The 13,946-nt window shown below is 42.9% G+C and overlaps 1 protein-coding gene across 5 annotated transcripts in view; it reads left to right on the forward strand.

Moving 5' to 3' along the window:
* Positions 1-13,946, forward strand: part of MPPED1 (metallophosphoesterase domain containing 1) — a 76,115-nt gene that overhangs the window by 18,001 nt on the left and 44,168 nt on the right. For all 5 annotated transcript variants that reach the window (XM_054173873.1, XM_054173874.1, XM_054173872.1 and 2 more), the window contains one exon: positions 2,496-2,677. In XM_054173873.1, the coding sequence (XP_054029848.1) occupies positions 2,496-2,677 (182 nt within the window). The remainder of the gene's footprint in view (positions 1-2,495; positions 2,678-13,946) is intronic.

Consider the following 13,946-nt stretch of genomic DNA (forward strand, 5'->3'; position numbering starts at 1 on the left):
AGTCACCCCACCACTGCCTTGGCAGACCATTCCAACATCTGAGAGCTCTCTCTGTGAAGAAATATTTCCTAGCATCCAGCCTGAGCCTCCCTTGGCACAGCTTAAAGCCATTTCCTCTGGTCCTGTTGCTTGCCACCAAGGAGAAGAGGCTGCCCCCTCCTTGCTCTAACCTCCCTTCAGGGAGTTTTAGAGAGCAATGAGGTGTGCCCTCAGCCTCCTTTTCTCTGAAGAGGAGGCTCCATATTAATTTACTGAACTGATGTTTAATTTTTGTAGTTTGAATGGCTGCAGCAGTTGCCAGGGTCAGCTCTCCATCATTTTTATCCAAACATCCCAGTTCATTTTGTGGAGGAACTCCATGGACTGAGTGCACTACTCTTCACACACCTTGCACCTTATAACAGGCCTCCCTCACTAATTTGAACACTGCCATTCCCCGTTCATACCACTTTGCACCCCTGCTACCTCTACTCACCGCTCCTGGAGCTTGGTCTGTGGCAGGTCTCTTCCCTCCAAAACTGCCTTCGTAGTATGCAGCAGTCATGCAGCTGCACTGTTTGAGATTGTGACCTCCTATGCCTAACCTCATCCTGTATCTAACTCCTCCTTTTTCCATCTCCCTTCCTACGTGTGCCTGTGGTGCTTTTGCAACATGCGCTCTCCTTCATCCCTATATGCAATGTTTGCAGCTGTTCTCTCTCAGGGTCCAAATGTTCCATTCCTTGTCAGCCAAGTCTGAAAACTTCCAGTACATACTTGCTCACGTATCCCACTACATACGGCTGGATATTCATTAGGTATGAGTTGATCCTAGCTGACTTTACTCCTTACCTCATTTTTACCGGGACTTCAGAAGACCACTACAAGATACTTGTACTAAAAAAGGCTGTTTATCCAGTATTGCTGTAAAAAGTCCAAGTACAGGAAGGACAAGCACAAAACACCTCGTTCAAACTCCAATTTTGTAATTCTATTGGAGGAAATGCTCAGAACATCTCCTGTATTTAACAGGTTTTGTGATGTTTTAAATGTTTTCTTTGCTCTCTCCCTGATCCTGTGAAGTTGGTAAAACCACTTCCGTTTCCCTGCCTATACAGTTCATAGAATTATTTGACCCGAGAAAAGATTGTGTAGTTAAAGGCTACTAGCTTATGTCTTTCAGGCAACAAAATACCTTTGGAAAATGTACCAAGTGAACAGGGATAGTATTACTAATAGCAAAGATATCTTTTTTCCTGAGTTTGTTTATGAAGGTAAGCTCCTAAACTGAAGCACATCCAGCAAGGGACAGGAGTATCACAGTATCACAGTATCACCAAGGTTGGAAGAGACCTCAAAGATCACGGAGTCCAACCTGTCACCACAGACCTCATGATTAGACCATGGCACCAAGTGCCACATCCAATCCCCTCTTGAACCCCTCCAGGGATGGTGACTCCACCACCTCCCTGGGCAGCACATTCCATGACGAATGTATGTATTACGTACCGCAACAGTGAACAAAACTCATTTTTATCCTTTCAAAATAAATACTGTAAAAACTAGAATAATTTGTAACAGTTCTTTATATCTCTTTGTTTCCTAGTCAACATAAATATGTATCTCTGGCTTTTTCATTGTATTCCACCAGAAGTCCGTAACAGGAATAGTAAATATGGCGTAGCTACATTTGCTTCTGTGTGTTCTAACAAAATACGAATTGAGGGCAAAAAGATTGAGTTGAAAATAAGTATTCCTCACATAGCAGAGAGGTGTTCTCTGCCTTTCTCTTCTAGATCATAAGTAAGCCTCATCAGATGGGGTCAGATCTTTTTGTTTTCTCAGTTTTGAATATCAAGATTGGGCTGTGAACAATGCAGCCTCGCCCCTCTCAGCATCTGAGTTAATTTAGTATAATTAAGCCCAGAAAGTTGCCTCGTTTGTCCTGACAATAGCTGGGCTTGAACGTGCATTTACTGCTGTTGTCAAGAGAGTTCTTATCTGGCCCTGCACTAACACACTGGAGCATATCTCTCAAACGTGTTAATTAAATTTTCTGGAATTGTATAACTTGCAGGGGGAAAAAAAAAAGTTATAATTAGGAAAAAAAAAAGCATTTAAATGTATTTATGTATCTAAACCAAATCTTTTCCCTGTGTACAGTGTAATCATATTTAAACAATGAAACAGGATAGTACAACTCCTTTGAAAGGGGCAATGCCTTTGATTTATTTGTAAGTATTTGTTTCAGAGTTACTGCCACAGTTCAATTTCTTTCCCTTAATCTGTTTTAAGTTAATCCTTCTACCCACCCAACACTGGAAATGTTGTGATGTGAACATCAAGATTTTTTTACACCTCCCATTAGTGTTAGGTTTGTTTTAATCTCTTCCATCAGACAGATCTAGAAGTCTGTGTAATCTTCTGTAAAGGTAAAAAACAGTATTAAAATTGCAAAGCAGACACTAAGAGTTACATAAGGGCTTTATAACCTTGTTATGATGTGTTTCCTACAGGGTTGATCCAGTGCCCCATGATGCTCCCAAACCTCCAGGATATACAAGATTTGTCTGTATTTCTGATACTCACTCAAGAACTGATCCCATCCAAATGCCATATGGAGATGTGTTAATACATGCTGGTGATTTTACTGAGCTGGGACTTCCTAGTGAAGTAAAAAAATTCAACGAGTGGCTAGGTAGGTACTGACTGCTGTGTGGATTTGAAAGTGAGTTTGTTTACTGGTTGCATCTGCCCTTTCTGCCTCCCGGTAAAAACCATCACGCACTCGGAAATGATGAATATTAATTTGACTTTTAAATCTGAATGGCAGTGAGCAGGAATCAGTTTGTTGGTTTGGGTGGGTTTTTGTGTTTTTTTTTGGTTTTTTTTGTTTTTTACAAATATTTTTGCATTTTCCCAACTGAGCAAATAAGATTTGTGAGACTATTCATCTGTTCTGCCTTCACACTCTCGAGTGTACATTAAGCAGCTTCTTGGTGTTAGCAACAATTTAAGTCAGTAGGCCTTCAATGATTTACATAAAACCTCTTACATACATTGTTATGGCTTTGCTTCCTGCAAAAAAAGTTGTTGTGACTGAAAACATTTGTCTGTTTAACCCCGGAGGCTCGTAGATGTTTTTTTTCAACCCGAGGCTCAGCTGCACCGCAGCGATGAATTCCAAACAAAGCACAACGTGTGCCTGTGGTTGCTGTCTTGGATGAAGCGGACCAGATGTAGATGCCTTCTGTAGGCAACTGTTGGCATTGTTAACTGAAATCCTGTTCCACTGGGCAAGAGAGTGGTGATTTACATGTGCTTCTGCAATGTTTTGTATATGCTAAAAAAGAAAAGAGGGAGGCAAAGAGAAAAAGGCAGTGCGAATGGGGAAGCATGCGCCGTACCCAGGCAAAAACCCCCAGCGGCATCGTTCCTGCAGCAGCCTGGGTACCTTCCTTTAGAGTAAAAAAGCATTCTGAGAGTTCGTTACCAACAAGAAAAAGGGTGAGAGGAAATGAAAGAGTTGGAGAGAGAAAGGATGCAGTTTCAGGGTAATGGATTTAAGTTTTGATGTGGATTTTCTTTCCTGTAGCTGATTTGTTTTTAATTATTTCTCTTGTCTCCTTTGGTTTTGGTTTTTAGTTTGTTTGGTTTTTTGCTACCTATTTGCAGCACTCCACATTGGGAAGGCACACAGCAGACAGGTGCATGTAGGCTCAAACTGAATATTAAAAGAAGAGTCAGTACTTAGCAATTTAAACAAATACTTACTAGCAAATTATTATCAGCAAGGCTGATACATGCTTATTTGATTTTAGGAACCCACTGATATTACCCTACATGAAACAATTGCATTGCTCTGTGAAGATTAAGGTAGAGACAGCATGTAAAAGCAACACTTTTATAGTGCCCTCACCCCTGGCTCTGTACCCCAATGGAACAGGCTGAAGGTAAAGCAGAAAGCAAATTTTCACCCCGTTTTATAGGTTGCTACCATGTATTATGTACTGAAAATAGTACCTAAAGATTATACAAGCCATATGGTTATCCCTTCTAAATAATAACCATTTCATTTATCGGCTGGTGTGGGAAGAAAAGCGCTTTGGGATACAGCTAACAAGCAAGGATGTGGTCTACACGCATTACTTGCTGTACAGTTTTGGTCTCCCTAGTTGTCCATCTGCATCAGAAATAGTGTGGCCAGCAGGGCCAGGGAAGTCATTGTGCCCCTGTACTCCGCACTGGTTAGGCAACACCTTGAGTCCTGTGTCCAGATCTGGCCCCTCAGTTTAAGAAGGACATTGAGACAGTTGAATGTGTCCAGAAAAGGGCAATGAGGCTGGGGAGAAGCCTTGAACACAAGTACTATGAGGAGAGGCTGAGGGAGCTGGGATTGTTTATCCTGGAGAAGAGGAGGCTCAGAGGAGACCTTATTGTGGTCTACAACTGCCTGAAGGGAGGTTGTAGACAGGTGGGGGTTGGTTTCTTCTCCCAGGCAACCAGCACCAGAACAGTCTCCAGCTGTGCCAGGGGACGTTTAGGCTCAAGGTGAGGAGAAAGTTCTTCACAGAAAGAGTTGTTGACCATTGGAATGTGCTGCCCAGGGAGGTGATGGAGTCACTGTCCCTGGAGGTGTTAAGAGGGTGTTGAACCTGGCACTCGAAGCCCTGGTTTAGTCAGTCATGAGGTGCTGAGTGACAGGTTGGACTTGATGATCTCTGAGGGTTTTTTCAACCTTATTGATTCTGTGATTCTATGATGATTCTGTGAAAGCTGTACAGCATTCTGAAGTCCTTAAGCTGAAATCCTCTTCAGTATGGTAGGGAGATTTACCAAGGTACTTCTGTGATGGTCTCTTCATCCCTTTTATTCCAAAAGGCAGCTTCATTTTCTGGCTCTTCAGGCATGCTTCCAATTTCATTGTAGGCTGTGGTTTGGGAAAAGGTGATCATGGTGGCTTGAGTGATGATTTTGCAAGAGCACCTTTGATGTATGCAAATTTAGCAAGTTGAAGTTTGGATTTTATTTATTTATTTTTATTTTTTTAAGTTTCTTGGCAGTTTGAAAAAAATGGAAAATGTAACTCAACTTTTTAGTTTGTTCTGGAAAAGCCAGGAGAAAAATAATGAGATGCCACTATGTGAGTTCATTCAGCTGGTATTTAAAGGTTGATTCCGTTTCCAAACTCTCAACTCTATTTCAGATTGCAGTCAATGAGTTTTCAAAATGGAAACTCTGGGTTTCTGTAAATGAACAGTTTACCAACTCTCTCATACCTTTATGTTTGCAAAGTTTGTAGAGGAGAGAAAAACAACCACATCAGAAATATTTTCTGGTTTGTCATTTTGTTGTGAAAGGCACCAACCCCCAGCGCTTTTGATTTTCCTAGCCAGCTGCTTCCAGTACCTGCCATGAGGTTGCAACTTCCAAAGCCTTCCCAACCTTTGTTTGCTTTCTTGTCTTAACATTTTACTAGTTTCTTGAGAAAGTAATTGACAGACTCTGGCATGAGCTCTTACCTCCACCATCATTCTTACCCGCTACTGGCAAATTTCCATGTCTTTTCCTTCATCCTATAGCACAGGACTCGCCTTCCCAGACAGCTACTGTGTTCTGCTTCAGATCTCTTCTGCCACCATTAGGCTGTAACTTTGTTTATGCCTTGGAATAAACACTGGGGTCTTTGGTTGTTACACTTTGCCTTGATCTCAGTTTCCTCTTAGGCACTAGATACAGTGTCATCAAACACTGGACTAGGCTCGCAGGGGAGGAGGTCCAATCCTCATCACTGGTTATGTTTAAAAGAAGCAGAGATGTGATGCTGAGGGATGCAGTTTAGCACCAGACTCGGCTGGGTTAGAGGGTGGTTGAGTTGATGATTTTAAAGCCTTTTTTCAACTGAAACAATATCCTACTGCTGGTTTTGCAGTGTAGCATTGATTCCTACCTTTTAGCTTTCTGTTCTCTCATACCTTCTTGGGTCTGGGCCACTTTGGTCTTTTGGCCTATTTCATCTTTTCAGGAGGCCTTTCAGCAAGTTTGGATTTTATCTTTCTGCTCCACATAAAATTTCTGTGCCTGTCTGATGCAAAGTGTACTTCACATTAACATCATTAACTTTCAAGAACCTTATGGTTCTATCGAGCACATGCTCAAGTGTTGTGCTAATAGAGGCATGATGACTTGCTGAGTCATACCCTAAAATATGTTCTCTTTTTTAGGCTCACTATATGTGGGTACACAGGAAGGCCTATACCAGCTCAGGTAATACGTCCCTCTAGCCCAGTATCCTCTTTGACTATGGCTAGAGCCAAGGTTCTCTGCTTTGTCTGCCCCTTAGTCACCTCTTTACCTTCTGACCACTAAAGCTCTCTATTTCATTACACCTCAATCATTTTGGTAATTACTTGTTTTCTTCTACTTCCCTTTTTCTCAAAGCTTCTTCTGAGGAGGGATTTGAGGTTTTCCTGGTGCTAGATTGTTGCCTACTCTATGGAGGAGCTAAAGTCCAAGCACTTTTTGACCCACAGCATTTATTTAATACATGATGTTTTTCCTTCTCTGGAGTTTTTCAGCTGACACTTGAATCTGTGCAGATTGTGTGTGCCAGCGCAATCTTGCATCAGGGTTCCACAACCCGATGTGGATTGTGTGAGGAACTTTGCTTATTTTGACCTTGTCACCTACTAGTTTCATTTGGTATTTTGTAATACTGGAAGGGGCAAGTGAATAATGTCATTCTTTGTTAGGATAGGATAGGATAAGATAGGATAGGATAGGATAGGATAGGATAGGATAGGATAGGATAGGATAGGATAGGAGTGGAATAAACCAGGTTGAAAGAGACCTTCAAGATCATGTCCAACCTATTATCCAACACCACCTAAACAATTAAACCATGGCACCAAGCACCCCATCAAGTCTTCTCCTGAACACCTCCAATGATGGTGACTCCACCACCTCCCTGGGCAGCCCATTCCAGTGGCCAGTCACTCTCTTTGTGTAGAACTTCCTCCTAACCTCCAGCCTAAACCTCCCCTGGTGCAGCTTGTGACTGTGTCCTCTTGTTCTGGTGCTGGCTGCCTGGGAGAAGAGACCAACCTCTGCCTGTCTACAGCCTCCCTTAAGGTTGTTATGCTTAAGAGTTTATAGGCTCTTCCTGTCTTTGTCCTTAAGACGTTTTCTCAGTCTGAGGACTCTTTAGAAGTCCTTAAATGCCTTTTATCATACATGTCACACCTTGTACCTCTTTGCTCTGCACATGATCTGGGTAAACCACAGACTTCTCTCCAGGCATAATGAGAAATCCTGGGTTCTTTTCCTTGTCTATTATTTTTTTTGCTGTTTTCCTTTCTAGTGTTGTGGATTATTCTGTTCTTATTTTCTCCTGTGGCTGAACAATGAGATGGCATTTTCATCAAATTACATACTCCATGAAATCTTTCCTAAATGGTAGCACTGGTTCAGAACCCACTGGTCTGTATCTAGAGTTGCTATACTTTTTCCAGCACTTGAATTAGTCTGCATAAATTTATATTCAGTTTCATCTGTCCTCTTATTGCTCAGTCATGCAGTATCATGATGTACTTTTGCAAATCAGATTTCTGTTTTGCTACCCTTATTCAGGGTAGCTTAGGGAAAAAAAAGAGAGGGGGGAGGGGGGAAGGGATGAATAGCCAGTCTATAAAGCTTGCCAGTGGTGCCAATCTGGCTGTTTCCCTCCAGTCTTTTCCCAAATTGGCCTTGCTCCTGTTTTTATGTTTGAACTTCTTCTTCTGTGTACCTAGATTCTTCTCTAACTGTATTTGTCTTCCAAATTTGAAAGTCCAGTTTTGGAGAATCATCAAAAATGGAAGGCTGTGAGGCCAGTGAAACTTTCTGGGGACATTATAAAGATGTATGATATGACAGCTTTGCACTTAGGCTCATTTTCCAGAACGTCCAGGAGATTTTAATGGCATTCCTTTAAACAGCCAAAAGTAATTTGCAGGAATTGTTTCTAAATACATGGACCTGTTGGAGCAGGTCCAGAGGGAGGGCCATGAAAATGATCAGCTGGATGGAAATCCTCTCCCATGAAGAAAGAGTGGGAGGATTGGGGTTGTTCAGCATGGAAAGGAGGAAACTCCTGGGGGGGTTGTTTCAATATATAGAGGGCACATAACAAGGGTGGTGAAAGAATTTTTTTTGTCAGAGCCTGTACTGACAGGACAAGGGGCAGCAGTTCCAAATGCACCTTCTTTCAGCTTAAACTGGATATTATTAATTTTATTTTTTTTTTAAAATGAAGGTGGAAACACTGAATGGGTTCCCCAGAGGGGTTGGGGATGTCCCAGCATTGAAAATGTTCACTCAGGTTGGCTTTGAGCCACCTGATCCAGTGAAAAATGCCCCTACTCATGACTGGGGGGTTGGATGAAATGACCTTTATAAGTCCTTTCCAAACCAAACCATTCCATGATTGTATGTAATCAAGGCTAGATAAGGTATATTATATCATAAGCTATATCAAGCTTGCTCTGCAGTGTGTAGCTATCCTTGTCCTCTGCTTTTTCAGTATTTTTGGTTTTGGGTTTGTTATGTATTCCCTACCTGCATATAAATCAAATGTGTTGTAGGACAGAAGCCAAGACACATGTCCTGCTTTAGTGCACTCATCAAATAATGACTCCAACACCATCTCTACTTTTTATCTCCCTGATTGTTGGCACTAGAAATTGCCTGCTTGGCTCAGTTGCTCTTGTAATTCCCTTTGCTCAAGTCTGTACTATTGTTTCACAGTATCACAGTATCACCAAGGTTGGAAGAGACCTTGAGGATCGTGGAGTCCCACCTGTCACCACAGACCTCATGACTAGACCATGGCACCAAGTGCCACATCCAATCCCCTCTTGAACACCTCCAGGGACGGTGACTCCACCACCTCCCTGGGCAGCACATCCCAATGACGAACGACTCGCTCAGTGAAGAACTTTCTCCTCACCTCGAGTCTAAACCTCCCCTGGCACAGCTTGAGACTGTGTCCCCTTGTTCTGGTGCTGGTTGCCTGGGAGGAGAGACCAATCCCCTCCTGGCTACAGCCACTTTTCAGGTAGTTGTAGAGGGCAATGAGGTCACCCCTGAGCCTCCTCTTCTCCAGGCTAAACAACCCCAGCTCCCTCAGCCTCTCCTCACAGGGCTGTGCTCAAGGCCTCTCCCCAGCCTTGTTGCCCTTCTCTGGACACGTTCAAGTGTCTCGATGTCCTTCTTAAACTGAGGGGCCCAGAACTGGACACAGGACTCAAGGTGTGGCCTAACCAATGCAGAGTCCAGGGGCACAATGACTTCCCTGCTCCTGCTGGCCACACTATTCCTAATACAGGCCAGGATGCCATTGGCCTTCTTGGCCACCTGGGCACACTGCTGGCTCATGTTTAGGTGGCTGTCAATCAGCACCCCCAGGTCCCTCTCTGTGTGCTGCAGGAAGGACCCACTGTCACCCTGAGCTTGGAGGTTACTGTCCTGGAAATGTAACTAAATAGCTGCTCTGTGATAGAAACTGCAACAGATACTCCTATATTGTAGCTGGGAATTATCTTCTGTGCATGGTTTGGGAAGATTACTTAAACCAGCACATTCTGTAATACCCTTTGCTTCACTGTGTTTACTTGCTGTTTTCCAATGTCACAGATTTTCTCTCTGTTTGAATTTTGAGTTTAAACTAAACTTGAGGTAGAAAATAGAAGGTAGGCTTTGCATTGTAGTGGAAAACAGTAATTAGCTCTTCATAGCATTTTCCTGAAAAATGTTAATCTCACTTGCATGTCACACACCCCACCACATTAGTCATGAAATTGACACTGCAGGAGCTGACCTGGGCAGGTTCTGCTCAAAAGGTGACATTTCTATTGCAGACAAAAATAGTTTAGAGTGAAGATGCCTTCCCAGCCATAGTAACTGTCACTACTAGAATCATCTGTTTGTAGTGTTAGATTGTAGATGGAAATCAGAACACCATCCCTACTTTTAAGTTCTGAATAAAAAAAATAATAAACAGTAAGGGCTGTGGTGGGTTAAGGCCCACTCTGAAAACAGGGGAGAGGGCTTGCAGGTGCTTTGCCCTCCCTGCAGGGCATTTCCCCCCTGGGAAGCTGAATCTGTTCCACTCCCCACTCCCTGCCCAGCTAGGGTATAAAAAGCAGGGCATTGCAGTCATTAGCTCTCCTTTTGGCTCCTGCCTCTCCTGGGTGAGAACTACTGTGGCTGCCCTCCTGCTCCTCTGCCACGTGGTTGGGCCTGGCCCTTTGTGGGAACACCAGTGACGAGCAGTGTGAGCAGTCTGGCAGTGCAGGCCTGGAGCCTGACATGGTGGTAGGCCATGCTCAGCATAAGTGCAGAGCCAGCTACCAGTACACCAAAACAGTGCTGTGCCTGCAGCACTGTAACTAAAACAAGGTACTGGTAGCTAGAAACATAGTGAGTTATCTTGGGACAACAGGACATGCACCTGCATCAACAAACCTCGCCTGGCATCCATAGTTGGACCAATAATCTACACTAGTGTGATGTGTGGTCACTCATAGGGGACCAATGAGTCCATGCCAACAAGGCACTCCAAGCTTATATAAATTGTAGCAGTTTCCTTGCTACGCACTTCTTCTTCTTCTTATTTTCCTGCCTGTCCTGTCTCCTCTCCTTCCATGCTTTACTGTGCCATGCTTTCACCATAGGCCTGAACCATAGGCCTGCAATACTGGAACAATAAAGGATCAATACTGATCATATTGGTCAGCCGTATTGATTCCAAGAACCTCCGTTGTCACCATAAGTGGCTAAAGTCCTTCTCCCTGTTGCTTCCACGTCTCTTCAGAGAGAGACTGGTTTTGTATTCTTCCCCCCCCCCCCCCCGCCCCTCCAATCCATCCTTGTTCCTTGCCCTTGTGAACCTTACCTGTTATTGTTATATATATATTGTTTAAAGAAAACTCTTTACTGCTCTACTTCCAGGCTGACTCCAAATTATTGCTTGGTGGATTTGCTCCTTCCCTTTCCTTTTTTTCCCCCTCTCTGTTAGGAGGGAGGAGGGGGCAGCAGGGGAGAGAGTCTCAGCCTTGCCCCCATCTGAGCTCTTAACTTCCAGTTAAGGCTCAAACCACTACAAGGGGTGTTCAGAAAGCCTCACAGCCTAGGCTGAGCTTTACTTTTGCTTTAATATTCAATTTTTCAAACGAGGGTAGTTATTTTTCTTCCTCTCTTAACAGGTATTCTGTATTTTTAGGTTCAATAATACTCACATTTAAAACAGATTAAAATTGTGTTAAAGATGAAGGAACATCAGCTTCAGAGCAGCAAAGGAAAATTAGAATTTCTAAATTGTAGCCGTGCCATTCTGACCATCGGTAATTACACTATTTTAATGTTAATGTAGGAACCCCTTGAAAGAAGTATTTAAGCACTAATTGTCTATTTACTAAAGAATGGCTTTGGAAATGCAGTGAAAAACATTGGGCTGTGGAGGGATTTAGAACAGATGCCATTTTAAAAAGACTGGGCATGTGTTTAAAGCAAGCCTTGGGTTTTAGTGCATTTCTGAAACGTGTGATGGCTCAGATCCATTTGGTACCTACATAGAACCAGGTTGGAAGAGGCCTTCAAGATCATCGCGTCCAACCTATCATCCAACACCACCCAACCAACTAAACCATGCAAAAACCATGCAAAACCTCTTCAGGCTCAGGCAGCACGGTACAGAGAAGTGCACTGCAACACACTTCTGTAGTATTTCTCTAGGTCTGGGGAGTTAGTATGTCCTGAAGGCTTCCAAACGTTGGAGTGGCTGCTGGGCATCTCAGGGAATATGGAAGCTGGATCCCTGTGTTTGGAGGATAACCCAGAACTGCTTTCCAGGCATGCTAGCGGGGAGAAACTGTAGAAGCTGTGGGAGCGTTAGATGCTAAAGGATGTTTCCTTCATTCCCTCTTTACAAGCACTTGTGTGCTTTGGGGGCTTTCTTGCACTTTGTGCTAATACTGCAGTTGTTTCTTCCCCCTGGTGGAGAGTGGATTGTGAGTCTCTAGGATAGCTCACCTAACAACATCCTGTTATTTTAACCAATACTGAGATCCCTGACCCCCAAAACAAGGAAGTGAGTCTTATTCCAGACAAACAAGGAGGTGTATCTTTAGCAGGGCAGTGCAGCCTAGAAATGCAGAGAGCAGCCAGGGAACTGAAGGATACAGGATGTGGTTCTGTGAACTGTCATTGCCTCTGGCAGAGATACTTTGAAGAACCTGAGGAATACAGGCAAACAGATTCTAGTTAGTAGTCTTCTTCAGATTTGAGAGTCTCTTCATTGTTCCCCCTTGTAAAGTTGTGAAAATGATGCTTGATTCACCTACTACATGAATGTGTTGGAGGATTAATTATTCTCAGCACAGTGCTTTGAATGCCTATTGCAAAGCACTACACACAAACATTAAATTCTGTTATTAGTGCCTTGTACCTTGTATGCTGACATGGCACACAGCTCTTTGTAGTCTTCCCTTCCAGAAGGTGACAACTGGGAGGCACTTAACACACCTTTGTGGGATCTGAGTCTCTGAATAGGAATCTCTGTTAATGTGCAAAGATCTGCACAGAAAGTCTATAACGTTGTCCTGTTACTCTCTAACACAGTTCTCTAACTCCTCAGCTTTTGTTGTCCCCAGATACATGTTATAAACGAAAAGTAGAATATTCTGAAGGGCAGAAAGCTGTTGTTGAAATGTATCTCTTCAGAAAAGTCTAGTATTGAAACCTGTAACTATACCAGGAAGTGAAAAAAAAAAGAAACTAAAAATACTGGTGCAAATGGACCCCATGGCTTGCACAGCCATCAGTAAGGGGGCATTACAAAGGAAGGCACCAGCTAGGCAAACCTTGCAGTCATACCGTTTTCTAGGTGTCTGGTACTGACCACTAGTGGACAGAAGGTACCGAGCTATGTAATCCTTTGGCTTGACTCACTACAGCTGCTCTTAGTTTGCAGCAGGCATTGGGTTGGTTCTGCATAATTACAGGGTAATTAAATAAACCAGGGTAAAAGGAAGCCACTTTTCCTTTAGAAGTGATTTTTGGCCCCATATTATACATGTGTCTGGGTTCATGTAAAACACAATGCACCAAAGAGCCTAAACTGGAATAGCAGCAGGTTTTTTTTTAGTTTGATTTGCCTTTATGTACTTCAAGAAATCCTATTTTTCAAGTGTGAACAGTATTGTATATGTCTGCTGGTTTAATGTTTGATGTAATTACTGGCTTCTACAATCCAAGAACATGTAGAGCCAGCAGGTTACAGATGACTTAGGAGGGAATGTTCATTTACAGTGTTATTCCAGATTACACACCGTACAAAAAGTATGTTAATGTGAATTTCCCAGACATCAGCCCCAGTGTTTAAACACAGAACTGTCAAAGAGATGCTGAAAAGCAATCTGAGACAGTTATACAGTCTTTTTACTCTATCACTCACTGCTGTGTTCTAAAAGGTTGAAGTGAGAGGGGGGAAAAAAGCATTAAGTAGGCACTTATGTGATTGTCACTGCTTTTAATGAATGCTAAAAATTCTGCTCAGTGCTGCACCAGGAGAAAAGCAAAGAACATCTGCTTGTACAAGTTTGTGTTTATCTCCATGAAGTTGCAAGAGGATAACAATTGTATGCTGCACAGGAGGTCACTGGTTGATAGAGATGCCTAACATCAAGCAAGAGTACAAGAGGAGCCTGGAGTATAAATATCATACATTTGCTTTGAAGGTTTTTTGCCATGTTGATCTAATTTACAGCGAAGAAAACCTGCTGATAGAATGGGTTGAACCTGTAAGCAGTCAGAATGCTACTCTCAGCACACTCAGATGCAGACACATAGCAAAGAAAGGCACATGTTCAGTCCTTGGCATTGTGCAGCTTGTGGTTCAAACAGAAAATTCCCCAGCTTTTCAAGTTGCT

The sequence above is a fragment of the Dryobates pubescens genome, chromosome 27 (assembly GCF_014839835.1).
Source record: "Dryobates pubescens isolate bDryPub1 chromosome 27, bDryPub1.pri, whole genome shotgun sequence".
NCBI classification, from domain to species: Eukaryota; Metazoa; Chordata; class Aves; order Piciformes; family Picidae; genus Dryobates; species Dryobates pubescens.